Source organism: Limanda limanda, chromosome 1, assembly GCF_963576545.1.
Source record: "Limanda limanda chromosome 1, fLimLim1.1, whole genome shotgun sequence".
NCBI classification, from domain to species: Eukaryota; Metazoa; Chordata; class Actinopteri; order Pleuronectiformes; family Pleuronectidae; genus Limanda; species Limanda limanda.
Window position 1 is genome coordinate 32,122,442 of NC_083636.1, and position 19,185 is coordinate 32,141,626.

Here is a 19,185-nt window from a genome sequence, read left to right on the forward strand (position 1 = left end):
AAATGTATGTAGTTGAATATGTATTTCCTTTTTATGTATATAGTTATTTATTGTAAAGTTTATGGGTAATCTGTAAACTCGTAATCCTCAATCATATTTCTTTGGCATTACTGTTTAGGAAGCATAACTTTTTTTAACTTCTTGATATCTGCACCTTTTCCTAAACTCCATATCTGCCGAGCTCTACTTTTTACTACCTTCTCGCGCCCTTTTGAAGTTATGGAATACAAAGCTTTTTCAGACAGTGTTATGCAAGTTATTAAAATGTATTATTGCAGGCAAGATAATTGATGTGACAATAAAGCTAAGCACTCACTTTGTAACCCTTACTTATATAAGAGATTGATAAACAAAAAGTTACATTTCCTTTTTTATCGTCACACCAGGGCTCGTCTAAGGACAATAACTGCTCAATACAGGGAATCATGCAATTTACCATTTAAATGAATGACGGCCATTAAACACGGAGCATCCCACCAGCGGGGACAGGGGGACTTATAGGCAACCTTTATTTGCCGTCAGTGTAATTACAGCCTTTGATGTCGTTGGATCCGACGTCTCCCACATACAGCTTTTGTAATAAAAGCCAGACATCACAAGCTGCTCCTGAGGGAGAGCATCCAGAGCCGTTACACAATTATAAGTTGATGAGAAGTTTCAAAATGAACACCTCAGCAGACTTCTGCTTGTACGGTCCATAATTAATTTCCGTCAGTATGGATGCCTTCGCTCACAATAACAAAACTTAATCCCCCCCTTTTGTGTCATAATGAATTCCTCTCTGGTCACACTCGTACAACTTCAAGGAGTTTATAGAGAGGTTTAAAAATTCTGTGGAACAAGTCTGAAATAAGGCACAGAAATGTTTTAGTAAATTGGAAGTCATAAGTTGCTGTCTGGCCCAAATATTAACTATTAACTGTTAAACTATTAATTAAAGATTACATATAATGCACTTCAGTCTTTCTTTTCTCTAGTGTGTTACATCAGGCTTTTTGTGTACCTAAAAGATCTACAAAGTTCACCAGCCCGAATTAAAGGGAGCTCCTCTCCTCCACAGAAAACACTTGTTAGTAGACCGGCCAAAACTTCAGCATCATCGTGATGTGACATCAAAATGCCCCACATACAATATAATAATAAAACGTACACACATCTAGCGGCAAGTCTGGTAAAATCCAGGTAAAGCAAGAGCAGAGGCCGACTTTTCCTACACTTGCTAGAAGTTGTGAAACTGAAAAGAGGAGCTGCAGCAATGGACAGAATGAGGAAAGTGATGCGTTTTCTGAACATTAGTGCACATAAACCTTTTCAAGCAATAACAGAAATATTAATTATGACCCTGAATGCGAGCATATGTCTCCTTCGAAAAAACAAAACAATGTATCGGGTCAATACACAAGGCTACTGGCATGAAAGTATCAGCAATCAATCATGTTTGGATATTACAAATGTAAAAGCTCAGAGTGCACATGACAATGATTCCTACTGTATCCAGCCAGTAAAACACATCTGCTGACAGCAGCATGCATTCACATTCTAGATGCTTGCTTTGGGAAATGGGGAAAGTCCAGGATTCAGCAAATAATAGCATTAACCACAGTAAGCATTAACTAGATTCAATGTGAAAGACTTGAATACTAGATGTTGATGAAATCCTGAGATAACCATGTCTCCTGCTGCAAAACAGACATAAAGATCCCAGTAAACCTGGGTGATGCAGGACTTTAAAGGGTTAACCCCAAACTGGAAGCAGAGAATGCTCACCTGAGTGGGAAATTCAGAGCTGACGCTGAGAAGCCAGCTGCGGCTCGGCTTTTACACTTAGAAAAGAAAAGCAGCTTTTGTGGCCGAGGCAGGGGTCTGACCTCAAGTGCACTTCAGTGAAAACGAGCGAGGGCTTCTCACATCAGTGGTAACAAGTGGGAACAAGAAACATCACTGTCCCTAATAGAGGACTCTCATTAGGACAACTTGATTAAAGAAAACATATGTGTTGTGTGGACGAGTTGATAAAAGCATTTTTATATCAATGTAACATATCCTGTTTGTATGGGGTGTCACAAATTCGCAGTTATTATGGATTAGAGGTAATATTGGTATATATTGGATCTCCCTCCACATGGCAATTGTTTTCCTTTGTTCCTGATGCTGCAGTCTCATTACTAAATATCTTTCATAGAAGGAAAAGAGTTTAGTTGAGTGTGTTCAAGCTCTTATTAGAGACCTTTTACATCTGCTTTTACAAAACATCTCAGCAGCAGTGAACAACTGCAGTGATTCTCAAAGCATCCCCCCCCCTTGGCATCTGTGATCATTCCTGACATCCATGATCAAGTGTATTAGATAAGACAGTAAACCCATCCTCAGTAATCCATTCACATGCAAAGTGTTGAAATTGCCTTTTTGTGTTGTGTCACATGTGAACAGAAAAAGGGGAATAACCAGCCCTGTTGGTCCGGGGCACTTTGTGCATTATGTGAAGACTGAATGAGTTTTATGGAAATGAAAACCTCAGTATGAAGCTTCTTTGAAGTATCAGGATAAGTAATGACACTGAACTGCATAATCCCTGTGAGGGAGTTAAAGACAAAAGAAGTCGGCAGGTAATTAAAGGTTGGGATGGACTTAGCACTGGCTCGGACGTAATTTATCATGCATTATGTTCATGTCAGCGCCGCAACAATGCTCAGAGCCGGGCTTAGCATTTAACACTACCATGCTAACATGCTGTGTCCTTACATCCTGCAGCCTGATGGATGCAGTAACCAGAGCACCGTGTTAAATTAAATCCCACAGCTGGAGCAGAAAATGTGTCAGTGCTCATTCATTTCATGGCGATCCTTCGAGTATTTGTGATATTTCAGTCTGGAACAAATGATGATTCAGATAGATTTCCTTTAATGTTCAGTAACAAATACATAAAGCCGCCTTCCAACTGGTCAAAAAACACAACCAATGCCCACTGATATCTGGCTTTTTTTCTACAATCTGCATTAACTTTCAGGTCCGATGGTAGCAATGTTGTTAATTGGCTCCGATCGGCAGTGATGGAGTTGTGACACCTTGGTGAAAGTGCTGATTTGGCAAGATGTCACATTTGTGATGTTGTACCTGACGCACCGGCTGGAAAAAAAAGGAAGGGCAAATTGAAAAGGAGTCAATCAGTTTTACTGGTTTACACATACAAGCGTATACCCTTTAATTCCGGTATAAAAGAGATGTCCGTTTATGTCGTATCGGTCAGTCCACAGGATGCAGCGCCAAAATAGGTGAGGGAGGCCTTGGACAGGGGGATCCGCAGTGCACCACCAAGTCAGGGCCCGGGAGAGGGATGAAACAGTTGAGCTAGGTCTCCCTCGTCCGTTTAGTGGATTATTGGATTTGGATTATCTGTGTGCACACAAAATTACCCATTAGTCAAAATTTTACTATGCTCTTTGGGAGGAGCTGGTGTCCACAGTCACTCGCACTGACCTCACACAATGGAGGAGCAGCATAGCGCTTACAGGAATTACTCAAGAACACAAAAAGATGCACTCTAGGATGTCCAGTCGCACGGATGAATGTGTGTGGAGAGTAGAATGTGCTCAATGTGTAGTGCTTATCATCAGTCACTGTGTGCATGGGGGGGGTTAGGGCAGAGAATAAGGGGGAGTTGGGGGAGGGGGAGTTTGGACGAAGCTATTTTTAGCTGGATTCCATGTAGACAGCTGCCATCCTCCAGAGTGCGAGACCTTTCCTGCACTTCCCATCCTCAGGAACAGGGTCACGAGTTACAACAACTGTCACTATCAGATATGTCTATGTTTGAGGTTTATCAAAAAAGATCAAATATATATTCCTCGGCTGTTAATGCTTTTACGGAGGCCATTTGTAAAGTGGGTGCTGGAAATCTCATAAGCTCATCCTCTTTAACTGAAAGCATTACCGACTCATTAACTGCCTGTGTGCTTCTCTAACCTCCACCTTCTATCGCATACATCTGGTTAGGACGGACAGCCATATTCAGATTATTAACCCTGTTCTAAATAAGACATTATGTCAGTTATAATGCTTACATGAGTTGCTAATAGAATATTCACTTCATTAAGGAGTTTACGTGTCTATGTAATGCAAGTTAAGTTTTAACACTCCACAAGTCCTAATTGGATGATAAAGCATCACAGTGCCCAACGTTAAAGCAGCTCTGGATACAGTACTAAATCCACAGATCACAGCCATCATTATTACACCTAAGGATTGTGGATATCCTGTTCTCCTTGAAATCGCGCATAATGTTTTTCTTAAAACGCAGCTGATATAATACAGACTTGTATTGTTTCACAATCATGCACCTTGTGGTACGTCTACACTTGGATGGTTAAAATGTTATGGCTCATTATGAAAAAAAACTCTATTTCAAAAATAGATGGGATCTGTCCGAGTACGACATTCTTTGGGTTAAGATAATCAGTAAATGCTGTTTGCATAGTAGTGTCTTTGTCAGAATGTTGTCTTAATCTGGTTAATATCGGAATATTTTTCACAAGGAAAAGCCAGGAGCTCCAGCCCACTCCTCATATCTATAAAAGCCTGTTGGGGAATGTGGATGGGACCACTTCAGCAGGTGTCCACGATGGGTCACGTTATGACCCCGACATTCTCTTGCTGCTTCAGAGCCTCGGGACCTCTGCCTTCCCTTCCCAGGAGAGAAGGACGCAAGATAAGGTTGGACAGAGTGACAGTGACAAGCTCCACAGCCATAAGCCGGAAATGTAATTCTGATGATAGCAGCCACATGCCATCACAACGCCGAAGCTCTGATACGAGCCATAGACCCCATCAGCATTTCTCCAACAGCCCAATTTAGCTGCTGGTGAGTCAGTGAATCTCTGACTGAAGATGTAGGAATGAGCTGCATATCAAGAGGGATTTAGCATTAATTAGTGAACCATCTTAACATAGCCCAGAGCTAACTGCTATGCTATTCATGCACTCTCGAATTGAAGCTTTATACAGCAAATTCTCAGATTTTATTTCCTTTGTAACAAGCAAATACCATGTAGGGTTTGTAACCATGAGAAGTACGAATAAAAACAATATATAGATGATTTGCTTTACATATAAAAATCAATACATGATTATGTTCCCCTTTTGCAAGATTATTTCTCAGAGATGGATGAAGTCGGTAAGAGTATAATTGGTGGATTTGGAGATTTCTGGTGTGCATGAATTTGGTTGGTGGGGGTTGATTGAATGTCAGAACCACTATCGTATAACGTCTAGTGAATTGTTGTAAAAGAGAATGTGGCCTCTTTCTAAATGATGATGTCACATGTATGTGCAATCAATGCAACCCTTCCTGTGTTCTCTCATCAGTTATTTGTGAAACAATGAAGACGACTCTTCACTCTCTACTTGGAAAGTCACAACCTTTCAGCACACACGCACACATTCTCATATAGTGGACGTAGGGCAGGGACTGATAAAGAAGACAAATGAGGCCTGTTTCTCAATCATCTTGCTCGTATTATTTTAAAACAGGCTTGTGGTCAGAAAATTTACACATAATTGCACCTTGTTATTCAAAACTATTTTACTAGAATCACAAATTACAGTAGCTGGATGGATTTAAATTAGTAGATGACTGCAGACAGGCCTTATACTTGGAAGTCACTTCCTATTGTCTTTCCTGTAAAAATTTGGAGGCAGCTGAGAAAAACACATGTGCATCATGCTTAATGTGTGTAAAATAAGCACAATTCTTTATTATTCTTTAATATTTGTGTTAAGACTCAAAGGTTTGAACACAATTTATTCAAAATAAGAGTGAGTAGTAATTTGCAAAATAACTATATATGTATTTTAATAGTGGTATAAAATGATATTCTGTTTTTGTTCCTTTTGTTTCATAGTAATCATAGAGGTTTTCTGAACTCAGGTTCAGCGGTTTGGTACAGGGAGAAAAACACGAGGATAAAATAGCAAAGGAAAGGAAGACACAAAACAAATAGGGGCTGATATAAGGATTATTAACAGCATGTGAATGTGTCTAATATGCTAAGCCTCGTCTCCACACACACTCCTGCACACTTCACTGTGCATTCCACTGGAACACACCCTAAGGAACACAGGCTGTCATGTGACACGCAGCAGCAAACAGAGGAGGAAGTAGCAGAAGATAGGGAGAGGTAGAAATGGGATTGAGGGATGAAAGAAGAGATGGAGGGATGGGAATTAAAAACCTATCACAAGGGTGCAATTAGGCACAAAGTGTGATGAGCATTAAATAAAACACGGCCCATTTTAGGGACAGTGACTTGCAACAGGGGTCAGGACCATGAATCATACCTGACAACACATGATTTAATGTGTTATTTATTTCTTCTAGCGTTTTTAATCCATGGTCGAAAGAGCAAGAAAGACTATTTCATTAATTGAGATTAATAGAGTAAAGCAGAAATAAAGCCGAATCAGACTTTAAATGAATACAGAGCAGAGAGAAAAGGAAGAGGAGGAGATAAATGAGGGCAGATGAGGTGGTATTAAATCTGAAAGGTTCGGAGGAGCCGTGTTGTGGAAGAAAAGACGTGAGCTGCAGCAGAGTTCAAGCACCGCCGGCACAACACGCTGCTGCCAGGGAGGAGCAGTGAAATGTGACTCCGCCCACTCACCATGTCACACACAGAGAACACAACTAAAACTCAATATAGAGAGGACACTTACTGGTTTGAAGAGCCGAAGGTGTTTCCAGAGAATCCTACAGGGTGGAGAAAAGTGAATAGTTGTGTGATTGTAGCAATAAAACATGTAAATAAAGTGTGGCAAAAGATTGAAAACACAATATCGTAATAAAATTATCATTTGACAGCACAAGTTATCTCTGACACATCTGTGTGCTATGTAATATTGATAGAAGTAATACATTAAAGGGCACCTAAAATGATTTAAAGTACTCATTAATCTGCTGATTATATTTTGATAACAAATCAGTCAATAAAATATTTAAAAAAAAATAGCCAAAAGGGATGTCTTACCATTGCTTGTCTGACTATTTTATGTTGTATGACTTTTCTCACATCATTTCTTGTTCTGTGTAATAAATTATGTAATATTTTATTAGGATTTTAACACAATACATAAACAATGTACTTTCTGTCCAAAGAACACTTTAAATGAAAAATATGAAATATACATAGCATAAACTCTCCAGAGCTGTAATGTGCAATTAATGAAGTGTATTTTGTTTTCTTGTCATTCGCTATTATTTGCTTTCTCTGTTTTAACTTGTTTCTTCAAGCATTGTTGAAAGTGCTGGCAAAATGTATTATTATCATCTTTATAATCATCACCATCATTATATTTATTATATCTACTATCTATTATTGTACTACTACTACTTATAATAATAATAGATAGTGGGTGTAAAAAAGTGTATGGATGTCTGGAGAACTGTCTCCTGACTCCACTTGAGCCACTGAGCTTGTAAACAAGAGGGAAGCTGAAGATGACTTGCAGTTGTTTCCCTCCGCCAACTTACATTCTTAACTTATATGTAGCGAAGAAGTTAAAGAAATTCAAGTGTATTTTTCATTACAGTTAATGTATTCAGTTTTGAGTTGTGGCAAACAATTCTGTGAGCTCAGTGACCTTTGACATTCAATCACCAATGGAATCAGTTTATTCTCGAATCCAAGTGAACGTTTGTGCCAGATGTAATGAAATTCCCTCAAGGTGTTTCTGAGATATCACGTTCATGAGATAGCAACAGTCAGATGGACAGACTAACTGGCCTCTGGCCATGGCAGTCGCCCGCATGGACACATAAAACAAAAAAACAAAAAAAGTGTACTGAAATAGTAGTCTCACCTCCTGCCTGTGGCTGCTGTCCAAAACCTGAGAAGCTGCTGGGCTGAACTCCAAACCCAGAGCCCTGCTGGGCCAAGTTCCCGAATGACGGAGGGTTCTGATTAGCTAGAGCGCCAAAGGACGGGGCGGGGGGAGGTGAGGCAAACCTGAAAACAGACGCATACACAGAAGATGTGATATGGTAAAAGAAAAGAACCATTTAATAGCCATATTCTACATCAACAATTTATTCTGAGCAAAGAGAAAGAGACTATGTGCGGGATCTATTTATTATAATGTAGCTCCATCCAAGTAAACATGCAAGCAGGGCAGGAGGTGTCAGATGGTGCGTATGTGTGGGTCGGGGTACGAGGGGATTAAGAGACAGGGGTTTAAGCAGTAATCTCTTCTGCAGGACCAATGCCACACACTGAAAAGAGAGAATAAGCAAAACACAGGAAAAGCAGGAGGGACCAGGCCTGTTTAATCTGCAGGCAGCATGACCCCAGAGTGAGATTATCTGAGGGGAATAATCTAGTCCTGCAGAGAGCTCCATAGTTTAGGGCTCACTGGTATCAAAACACGTGCACATGGTGGTCACGCAAAAAATGGGGAGGATGGAGAAATCATTTGAGTGGAAAGAGAAGAAAAGCTCATTCAGTGGTCTGTTGTATTTCACGGTAAAATGTCTGATATATACATATATAACCCTTTCCTGATTTCTCCTCAAACTGCAATCATTTTTGCAGACACAGAAGGGGAAGAGAACAAGACAATAGACAACAATTGACATCACACAAGACAAAGACTAAGGAGCAACACTGTCCCATCTGTTGTTAAACTGACGTCAGTGCTAAATTATTAAAGACCCTAGTGTTGATAAGCTCCAATGTTACAGGTTTAGCAGTCAAAAGGGGAGAAACCAAGACAATAAACATTATGTAACACTTTTTATGTTAACATCTCTATTTCTGATTTAGAGAGACACATTTTCACTATTCTCAATTCAGATTTTTCTTGGGAGCCGTAGTGCAAAGGGAGGGGGAACTCTCACAGACCTGATGCAACACACACGTACAGCTATCCATAAACTAATGTTCAAAAGTGTGGTTACACTTCACTGGGGGGGAGGCTGCTAAACCTCGTAGCAACAAATCACGTTTATGTTAATCGCATGTTTCATGACACAGTGAATGCTGCTCTTCGAATTACTTTGTGTGTTCTGCTTGTGAGATGGTGAGTGAGAGAACACAGATGTTCTGATTTTCAAAAAAGCAGCTGCACGCTACAGGCAAAACCCCCCCTCCCCAACTGCCCCCTGCGCAAAAAGCCTTGTGAGTGGGTGGGGACACTGACAATTGAAAATATTTTTGAAGTGCGGCAAAGCAACTACCAAAAAAACAGTCTTGTGTTTTATACTGCTTTGTTACTTAGAGGTTGTGCCAAATTAAATATGAATTGCTTTATGGCTTGAATTTTGTTGTAGCAACCATTTAAACACTTTTAATAAAAAATAAAAAAATAAAATTTAAGGATCATCAGCAAGCAAGTGAAAGAGAAGCCAAACCTCTGAGCTGCTAAACATCAGCAAAGTTCCTCAATGTCCAATTTCGTCCTACTTAAATATCTCTGTACAGAACATATAAAACAACTTTCTTACCCAAATCCTCCCATGCTGGAGGCCGTAGTTCCCTCTCCAAAAACTTTACCAGCGGAGGAAACCATGTTGTTGTTGAATGAAGGGTTGGCGCCGAATGTCGCAGCACCTCCAAATGCTGAAGAATTACCGAAGCCAGGGGGACTCCCAAACACTGGAGCGCTGCCAAATCCACCTGCAGACGGGGGATCGAGAAATTCTTTAATAAAAAAACTGTAAGCAGTCGAGCATTGTAGTCCTCATCGTTGTTTCTACAATGATAAAAAAAAAGGTTGTGTAACGATGTCATAGTATGGCTTAAGCTCATTTACACAAATGTCAGCGTGGAGATATGCATAGGTAAATATTACAACATATACATTCAACATGTGGTGTGAAACACGGCTGACCTACTAACAGGGCAATAACAAAAAAAAAAAAAAAAATTGTATTTGAGTCATCATTTCTAATGAGCACTGTTGTGTATACATTTTTGGAACAACACACTTTGACTGCTTAATAACAGAATGAACACTCCAACTTAAAGTCTCAGAGGTTGCAGTGCAGAGGGAGAAAGGGCGGACTGAAATTACAGCCCGACTACTAGCGTGCTCCAGTAAATAATTGATTGAGCTAATGTAACAAGATTACATTCCCTGTACGTGGGCCAGTGATGGGGCATTAGTGTGCCGAGTGGTACCAATAACCCAGTGGGGCTGAGGGATGGCTTGGAGGGTATGCTGCTATTCATCATGCAATAATAATAAAAAAACATGACAGGAAAAAATACATTTTATACCTTGAAAACCAAATCATCTTTTTGGTTGGAGTTTACATTATTTCTTTATACTTCAACTTGATCCTTGTTAACATGTCGAGTGATTGGGTTTATGGCAGCATAATGAGCAGTTTAGACCATAAAGAAGATCTAAACAGTTTGACTGGCATTTTATTAAGCACAATAGAATGTACGCGTTTCCACTTTATCCAACTTGAGCAGAAACTCACATAAACACACCGTCATCTTGCAACAATGACGTCATTTAGAGCCAGAGTTTGCGCTGGAGCGATCAGGGGGTGGAGCTTAGGTATTGAGGTCCTGCCTATACACGCAGTCAACCAATCAGGAGTTAGTCTCAGCTGTCAATAATGACGTTTAATCCCGTTTTATAGAATCAAACAATCAATCAAAACCAAACTTGCTCATCAACATCAGCGTGACGATAACAACCTAAAATGACAGAAATCGTCTTGGAGAAAAATGTATTGTCCATCTGCTTTGACTACGCATATTTGGTCCATGCCCCATCCACTAACATGGAGGCAGTGGGGGGTTATGACCTTTACAGCAGCCAGCGTCAAGGGGGCGATCGGGATTCTTTTGCTTTATTTTTAGCAGTCGTGTCATCCAAGAATCTGCCCTTCCTTTAATACCAGTTTAGGGGGAAAGCAGTGCAGTGAGTGAGACCATAACCAAACTACTACATGCTGATAATCAGGGACTCCAACAAAAGAAAACGTAACAAATCAACAAGGATAAAGCCCAATATTTGCTCATATGCATCATCAGCTGTCCTTGTAGGATCTTGACTATTACAAAACAAACTCATTCATGTAAATCAATACCTTTTCTAACCACACAAAACTGCATAAACTACCTACTTCCTCCCCCCTAAACAACACAGCTCTAATTAATGTTGAAATTCAAGATAGTGATCACTTAAATTAAATAAAAGCTTAGATAGTTAAAAGCTTTTTCTATATTACACGACCATCTGATATTTAAAAAATACAACTTTCATTCGTTGCCCTATGACTGAGCAGTTCTGGGAGGGAACATTGCATCAGCATTGTTCTGAAAGGTAACGATGTAGCATCTGACGACCCGACTTTCTGCTCCACTGGGGTGAGGAGATATGGACGTTTGCTGTAGCTCAGATAATAAAGGAGAAAGCAATGTCAAAATCTGGCTGAATAAAACAAATTACCTTATTGTAGAAAGCATAAACTATAGTGTCTCTAATGGATCTCGAACTAGTGTCATTCAGATATCGCTCCTCTAATTATACCTGTCCTCCTATCCTGTCTATTCTTATCTCACAATGTTAAGAAAAATGGGGAGGGAGTGTGTAACTGCGGCAAAATTGACTTGGTTCTCTCTTCGCCCATGTCTCATCTTTCCAACGAGTTTTGTGGAAATCTGTCGAAAAGTTTTTGTGTAATCCTGCTGACAAACAGACAGTGGAGAAAACATAACCTTGATGGAAAGGGTCATAAAAACTATATGGTGGTACCTGGTTTTGTTGGAGAAGCAAAGGAGCCAAAACCTTGGGATGCGACACTCCCTCCTCCAGTGCTGAAGGTCCCACTGGGTTTCTGCTCACCAAAGGAGGTCTGTCCAAAACCAAAGGCCTTGGCACCGCTACTCCCAAACAGAGTGTTGGCACCTAGAGGAGAAACAGGAAGATAAATGCACATTTTTTAAAGAACAATAAAATGCATTTGCTTTATGATTTCCAGTTGGTCGCCACTATGGCACAGGCAAGTGGTAACACTGATGACAGAGTAAAAAACACCTTTATAGATTGTGTTGGCTTACCTGTCTGAGCAGGCTGGCCAAATCCTCCGGTGGCGGGAGGGGCGCCAAATGGGTTCTTGTTGGCAGCCTCCTCAGTGGGTTTGCCTCCCAGGCCACTGAAGAATCCTCCACCAGCTGATGGGCCTGCAGGGTTGGCTGAACCTGAACCAAACACACTCCCACTAGATGGCTGCTGCTGCTGCTGCTGCTGGGAGAGAAGTATTATTCATATGACGTGTCCAGAATGGGAAATACTTTAAATGTCAAGACAAAACAAACCAGGAATAATGGATAGTACCTGTCCAAACACACTGCCAGTGCTCGGTTGCTGGCCAAAAGAGGGAGCGGCAGAGGAGCAACCGAAGCCTGAAATAAAAATAGAAAAGACATTCATTGTTTAATCTACACAACTGCAATAAATGCTGTGGATTTGGTGATGCCATAAACATATCCAATCACCACTAGACAACATTTCTCCCCTTTCTCCCTCAGTGCCACAGAATGAGCCGATTATGGAAACTTTGACACCCCCCCCCTCACCGAGTGTGTAGTCGGAAGCTGTGTACAACTGCTGAGCTGATACACAGTCATCAGCTGTTCATGGAGAAACACATTCCCACTCTGCTCTGGGAATTTAGAGAATCTTGGGGAATGGGACAACTCCCGTCGTGCCACGGACTCCAATCTCACAACCCGGAGATCCACTCAGACTTGATAGCACAAGTGTCACATTTGGATTTAATCTCAATAATATGTGAAAGTCAGCCAAATGTGTAAATGCTCGTACACAGCCTCCCTCACTTCCAGCTCCCGTTCTGATACAACAATATAATTTCAGTGGTTGTCAGAAGCTGTTAACGTCACCAGTCAGATACGACTTAACTTTGAGATGTTCTAGTGATGAGCGAGTGTGACATCACTTTGTCTCCAGCTGACATTTTTATAATGACTTACAGTTTTGAAATTGTAAATCCTGTCTGTGCCATTATTGTAATAGCCATAAAACAGCCAAATGATTGAATTTTTTAAACTGAAGATTCTGTGTTGATTTAAATATGCCACATAATAACAGGAAAATATGAGCAATGTAGAAACATCAACATCAACATCATCAACAGGGCTGATAAACAGATTAACAGCCATGAGCAGGTGAAAACAAGACAGAGTTCTGCCACAACTTTTCAACTGTTATCTATATTGTCAGTAACAAGGAAATGCATGTATCGTAAACCGCACACTTATGTTACCAGATTTACAAAGAACAAATAAAGGAGGCAACTAGAAGGGTGCTCCGAGACAGCATACCTGCCCCAAGATTAACTTTGATTGGCCAGGCTGCAGAAAGTGAAATTACCAAACAACGCAAGAGCAAACAATAGGTTAGGAGCAAATGCCCCTGCCTCCAAAGATTAGCCCTTTCAACTCAAGTTTCAAAGTTTCAGAACACTATTTACAAGGTTTCAAACCTAGTAAACAAACTAATGCAATGGGAGAAGAGTGACAAATTCAATACACAAAATGTGTTGGAGAGTCTGAAAAGTAAAAGTAAAATGTTTGCTGTGACTTTTTTTCAGCCTATCAAAACATTAAGCAAGGCTTCATAGCTCTGTTTCAATCATGCAAAAGATTTATTTTTAGAGTTCAGGTTTTCACATACCAAGTTTATTTTAAGTTTTGGAATATGGCGTGATAGTCATCCCATACATAACCTCCTTGGTTGAGGTAATTATTCCAGCAGTTGTAATTTACACAACTTAAGTGACATTATGCCACTCAACACTTCTATAGCTATAGTATATATATCCCAAAGAATGGTTTTATTACTCAGTGGCAATAAATAAACCGTTTGGCACAAGCTGTTTCTCTATTTTACAACTGAGCATTGACACATCAGGCCAGACTCGCACTCACCTGAGGGCTGTCCAAAGCTGAATCCTGTCGACGAAGATGTGGTGGTGTTACTACCAAACACAGACCCTTGCCCAAATCCAGAGCTCTGGCCAAACGCTGGGGCTGTGCTCTGTCCAAACGGTCCAGACCCGGTGCTGCTGTCTGTGTTGGCACCGCCTTGGCCAAACGGGAAGGTACTTGTAGTAGAAGCACCAAAAAGACTTCCTCCTCCAGTGGTTGCAATGGTAGAGGTTGCTCCGAAGGCTGTCTGGCCAAAAGAAAAGCCACTAGCTGCTACAGTGTTACTGGCGGGCTGGCCAAAGCCACTCACCTGGCCAAATACAGTTTTGCCAAAATTACCTCCAGGTGATGCACCAAACCCAGATGAGCCAAATCCTGTGACTGCTGGAGCCGAGGGGGCTGAAGAAACTGGAGGTGCAACAGGTTGCCCAAAGACAGTGGCAGCAGTAGTTGTTGCAGTGCTCACAACTGTGTGGGTGGGAGTGGTGGCTGTATTGGCAACTGTGTTGATTACTGTTGTGATTCCAATGGTGTGGCTGTCTGTTATTACAGGACCAGGCTGAGTAAAAATGGAGCCAGGCTTGTCAGAAGAGGGAACCTGAAATGCTGCTGGTACGACCTGGGAGGCCGGCACAGCAGAGAAGGTGGCAGCTGGTGGAGTGGACACAGGAGCCGTGCTGGTGCTGTCTGCGGGTGCTTCGATTGTGTGAACAGCACTGTATGGTGGTGGAGGGGCGGCTTCAGCTGGGGCAGCGATGAAGGGGGGAGGTTCTGGGGTCGGGGCAGTTGTGGCGAAAGGAGGTGGAGGTGTTTGTGCTGCAGGTGCTGGTGTGGTGTCTATGGTGGCAGTCTCCCCTACTGAGTCGGGTACTTCTGGGGAACTGGCGCTCTCTACAATGGGTTCAGAAGCTGCTTCTCTTTCAGGGGGTGGGGTGGCTTCTGATGGTTGTGGGGGAGCTTTGGGTTCCTCTGAGGAGTCTGAAGATTCTACAAGGAGACTACTGAAAGACGTAGGTAAAGCTGTGGTAGCTGAGCCTGACTGGGGAACAGAGAAGGCTGGCTTACTAGTTGATTCGGGAGGCTTAAACAAACTGCCTGTGGAATCTTCTGCAGACTTTTGGACACCTGTACCAAAGCTAAACTGTGCGGCTCCCTTGCCCATCCCAAGTGCACTGTCCCCGAAGGTAAACGAGGCAGCAGAAGGTTTGGCGGAGGCATCTTTGCCTTCTTCTCCTTGGCCCACGCGAAGTCCAGAGAAACTGCCCAGTGTCTCACCTCCAACTGTCTTAGGCGGCTGTGGCTCTACCTTGAGGGCTGATGTGGTAGAGGTTGGTCTGGCTGCTTCTCCTGGTGGGTTCGGAGGCAGGGTGGGCGAGGCCGTGCGTAGAGCAGGGGAGGTGGACTTTGGGGCGAAGGAGAATGCCTCGTCTCCGGCCTGGCCGAATCCCATTTTGCCATTTCCACCAAAGGAAAATTTACTTGCATCCTTTGCTGGAGAGAGATTAGGAATAACAAAACGGAAAAAGATAAGCACATATTTATTTTACACCCAATACTATATGACACCAATTTGCTCTCTTGTTTATTACCTTGTGCTATTCCAGCTCCCTGTGCAGCTGAAGCAAAACCGAAGCCTGTGGGGCTGCAAAAGAAATGATTTAAATCACAAATCAATATTGCTCCAGTAGCTACAATGACCAATTCACTGAACGATCAAGTGCATTGTATATCGTGGAATGGGGTTAGCTGGTTGCACTAAATCATATTTGAAGGACAATATAGCTTTGTTAAATATAGTTTCAAGCTTGTACCTCAAAATGAGAAAAATATTATAAGAATTTAGAAAACATGTACAGAATATATTATTGTATTTATGTCATTGTGACAAAAAATCATCAGTTTCATAATGCTTCTTACATTTTCCTGATCTGACTTACCCTGGAGCAAAGGAGAAACCTTTGCTGGTGTTTTGATCCGCTGAGCTTGCAGGAGCCGCGGAAACATCATGTTTGGATGGATGACCTGAAGGACACAAAGGTAATGAATTCAATCCCAATCGGTCATGGAAGCTACAGCATCACCTTAGTTTTTCATAAAGCCCAAAGCAAAATATAATCTCAGTTCTGAAGACCAGAGAAGTAAACATTTTTAATTTTGTTTATCCTACAATATACTGCACACATTTAAACAGTCCTTACTGAACACAAAGCCTGTCTGTGGGCTGGTTGTACTTTCAGCGGACATCGTCTGGATGCTTTGGTTAGGATTCTGCAGAAACAGTTTGAAATACACTCAGACCATTGAACATTAATTTCGCAAAATCATCGTAATTCACAACACAACAGATATTATGTCTGTGACTATTATACAATTTAAAGAATTGTTAAACAACTTTCTCCCACAGCTGCAATTCACTTTTTAGACAGAAGTAGTGAAAACAAACTCGTGACACAAACTCCTGCAGCTGGAGATCAGTGTGTTTGATCTTGTATGGGCCCGAGTTCAGTTCGATGGAACTGACCCAGAGATTTGTGAGAGGAGTTCCCCTGTCACCAAACTGTGATTTGTAACATCAACATGGGTAGGCACAGGGGCATTTCACACCCATGCAGTTTATGGTCTGTCTTCACAAACGTGTTGGCTATATGTGAATTTTCATGAATGTTGAAAGATAAGTAGAGATGGAATACAATAACACAAACATTGCTTTATTTTGAGCATTTAAAATAATGGCACTTAAAAATACACTGAAGACATGTTTTGTGCATGCACCATGCTACTGAAAAAAGTTGGTATTTGCATGTTTCTTTGAATGAAATTATATGTTTCTAAGAAAATCTGATCAGGAAGTCTCTAGTTAGATGTTCTAGGGGTGGATAAGATAGCATATTCTACATATTGTTTCAGAAATTGTGAAAATGTTTCTGCAATGTAATATTGTGTTATCTTGGTGCCAAGACTACAGCAACACACAAATGTGAAAAGATGAGTGACAGCCATGTGAGTGATGGATAGAAGATACTCACTCGTTTAGCCTGCGTGGAAGAAGCTGTTGAATCTGGAACTGGGGAGCTGAGAGAGAAAAACAGAAAGAGAGAAAGAGAGAGAATAAAGGAAGTGTTAAGGTACAATCAAAAGAAATTAACTACTAAAATTGAAACATTTTGTTGACTGGGAATCATTTAAAGGAATGTCTGAACCATGACCGTTTGACTGAGGGAAAGAGTTCACCATGTTAATGCTGGATCAGAGAAAAGCCGACGTTCATAATCATCTTACTCTCACAATGCCTTACTTTGCTTATTTGTTATTGTGAGCAGACTTTATTTGGCAAAGCCCCAAGGAGAAATGGTCGACAAAAATATCAAGCAATAAAGTGGAGCACGGTCCAGTGATGCAGAACGAGTTGGGTGCCGGAGACAGCACAGGAGTGCGAGTGGATCATGTACAGAATAAACAGCCAAATGAAAAACATGGAGGAAGTCAACTAAAGAGGATGATGGAATGAAAACAGACTATTATGCAAAGAACATACAGTGCTGTCTCCTGGTTTTGTTTTGGCCCTATTCTCCAGCATCCTGGTTTTATATTAAACCTATGTTTCATGTAAATTCTAGTGTGCTTGTGCTGAAGTAAAAACCATTAAAATAAACATGAATAATTACATATTTAGCTATATGTTATAAATATGAAACTGATCTCATGATCGAGGAATCAAGCTGGGATGCAGAGACTGCTAACCTCTGCCGGTCATGTTCATTGGCTAAGAATAGGTGGAGTCATTGACCTGACAGATCTATGGTGAGGGGAGACACTAGAAACAAACACTGGAACCCTTGAGGACTCACATTGACAGACTGTCTACAGTACTCACTGAATCCAAAATAGATGCAGTTTAGTTTGCAATTAAAAACATGAGTCGATGCTATAAATATAATATGCCTAATATTAAACAGTAAATATACAGGAGTGATATTTGGATATGGCAGATATATGAAATAGTTCTATATTATTCCTATCTGCATAAAAAGAGAAATTACAAAATCCAAAGTAGCATTATCTGCACCAATATTAAGAGGCACCAAAAAGATCAATCAAAGAGGAATGCAGTAAAACTAGCAGGGAGCACTCTCAGTCTCAGTCAGTAACTCACTCACGCAGAATACACATCCCTGTACATATGGATAAACCTAGCAAAGAGCTTCTCAAGGCAAAGAAATGGAATATTTTCCAAAAGCCAAGTCAGTCATCTCAAGCAAAATGTGGGCTTTTCAACCTTCAGTTTTGTCTCCACCAAGTTAAACCATGTCCAAACACACAGCACCTGAAGGCTGCTGCAGTAAACAACTCAAGGATTCCAGACACCATGTAGTCACAGACAACTGATTTCCATCCAAGTACTAAAAACAACTCTTAGATTTTTAGGTTTGTTAGATAGTCCAGTGACTTTGAGCCTTTACAAGTGAGGGGATATGAATAACAATAGCTCTAAACCACCAACAACTGGTTAATGTAATATTTTGGTGGAACTCACACAAATTGTGTCACTGTCTAAACACTTCATGGACCTGATAATTCTGTATAATTTCTGAGTTATACCTGATGATATTGGAAACTGGCACAGGAGGCCCTTTCTCCTTAAGCTCTTGAACATTGACGACCTGAGGGACCATCTTCAAAGTGGACTCTGTCAAGGAAGTGCCGACAACAGCTGGAACACACAGAGGACACAGACAGATGAAACGACAGTGTTTATACCAAAAATAGGATACACTAGAATGAGATGAATGTCTCGATGGTATTGTAATTACACACAAACTTAAAGCTTTCAGGTTCACACAGCTTGCTCTGTTAGTCTGTGTCTCCCCCTGGCGAATTATAGTGGGCACTGCAGCAGGATTTTAAATAAACAGCTTCTTATGCAGTGTTGCCTTTAAATACTTAATGATAAATCTTCATCATATTTAAAGATAGATATTTAAATCAACTCTCGATTGCAGACAGAAACTGGCGACTGTTGAATGTTCTTCCTACCCGTCTTCTGATTGGCCATCTGCCTGCGTAGAGCAGCAGTGTATGCGGCCTGCTGGGCGGGGTTGGTGACAGGTCCGGTCCTCTCAGCCGATGGGGCTCCATGTTTGACCGTCTTTGTGGCAAGAGCTGTGCTGTCAGGACCGCTGAGGTTGATCTTATTGCTTGGGACTGAAATATGAACACAGTGAGGCATCTC

At 41.2% G+C, this 19,185-nt stretch overlaps 1 protein-coding gene across 1 annotated transcript in view; it reads right to left on the reverse strand.

Annotated features, from left to right (window-relative positions):
• Nucleotides 1-2,878: 2,878 nt before the first annotated feature.
• Nucleotides 2,879-19,185, reverse strand: part of nup214 (nucleoporin 214) — a 29,831-nt gene continuing 13,524 nt past the window's right edge. Inside the window, exons 23-36 of the mRNA XM_061076159.1 lie at nt 18,990-19,157; nt 18,555-18,666; nt 16,982-17,027; nt 16,154-16,223; nt 15,893-15,977; nt 15,545-15,597; nt 13,956-15,446; nt 12,343-12,410; nt 12,066-12,252; nt 11,761-11,913; nt 9,491-9,662; nt 7,852-7,997; nt 6,709-6,742; nt 2,879-3,393 (exon numbers count right to left, since the gene is read on the reverse strand). Of these exons, the coding sequence (XP_060932142.1) occupies nt 3,390-3,393; nt 6,709-6,742; nt 7,852-7,997; nt 9,491-9,662; nt 11,761-11,913; nt 12,066-12,252; nt 12,343-12,410; nt 13,956-15,446; nt 15,545-15,597; nt 15,893-15,977; nt 16,154-16,223; nt 16,982-17,027; nt 18,555-18,666; nt 18,990-19,157 (2,789 nt within the window). The 3' untranslated portion in view covers nt 2,879-3,389. The remainder of the gene's footprint in view (nt 3,394-6,708; nt 6,743-7,851; nt 7,998-9,490; nt 9,663-11,760; nt 11,914-12,065; nt 12,253-12,342; nt 12,411-13,955; nt 15,447-15,544; nt 15,598-15,892; nt 15,978-16,153; nt 16,224-16,981; nt 17,028-18,554; nt 18,667-18,989; nt 19,158-19,185) is intronic.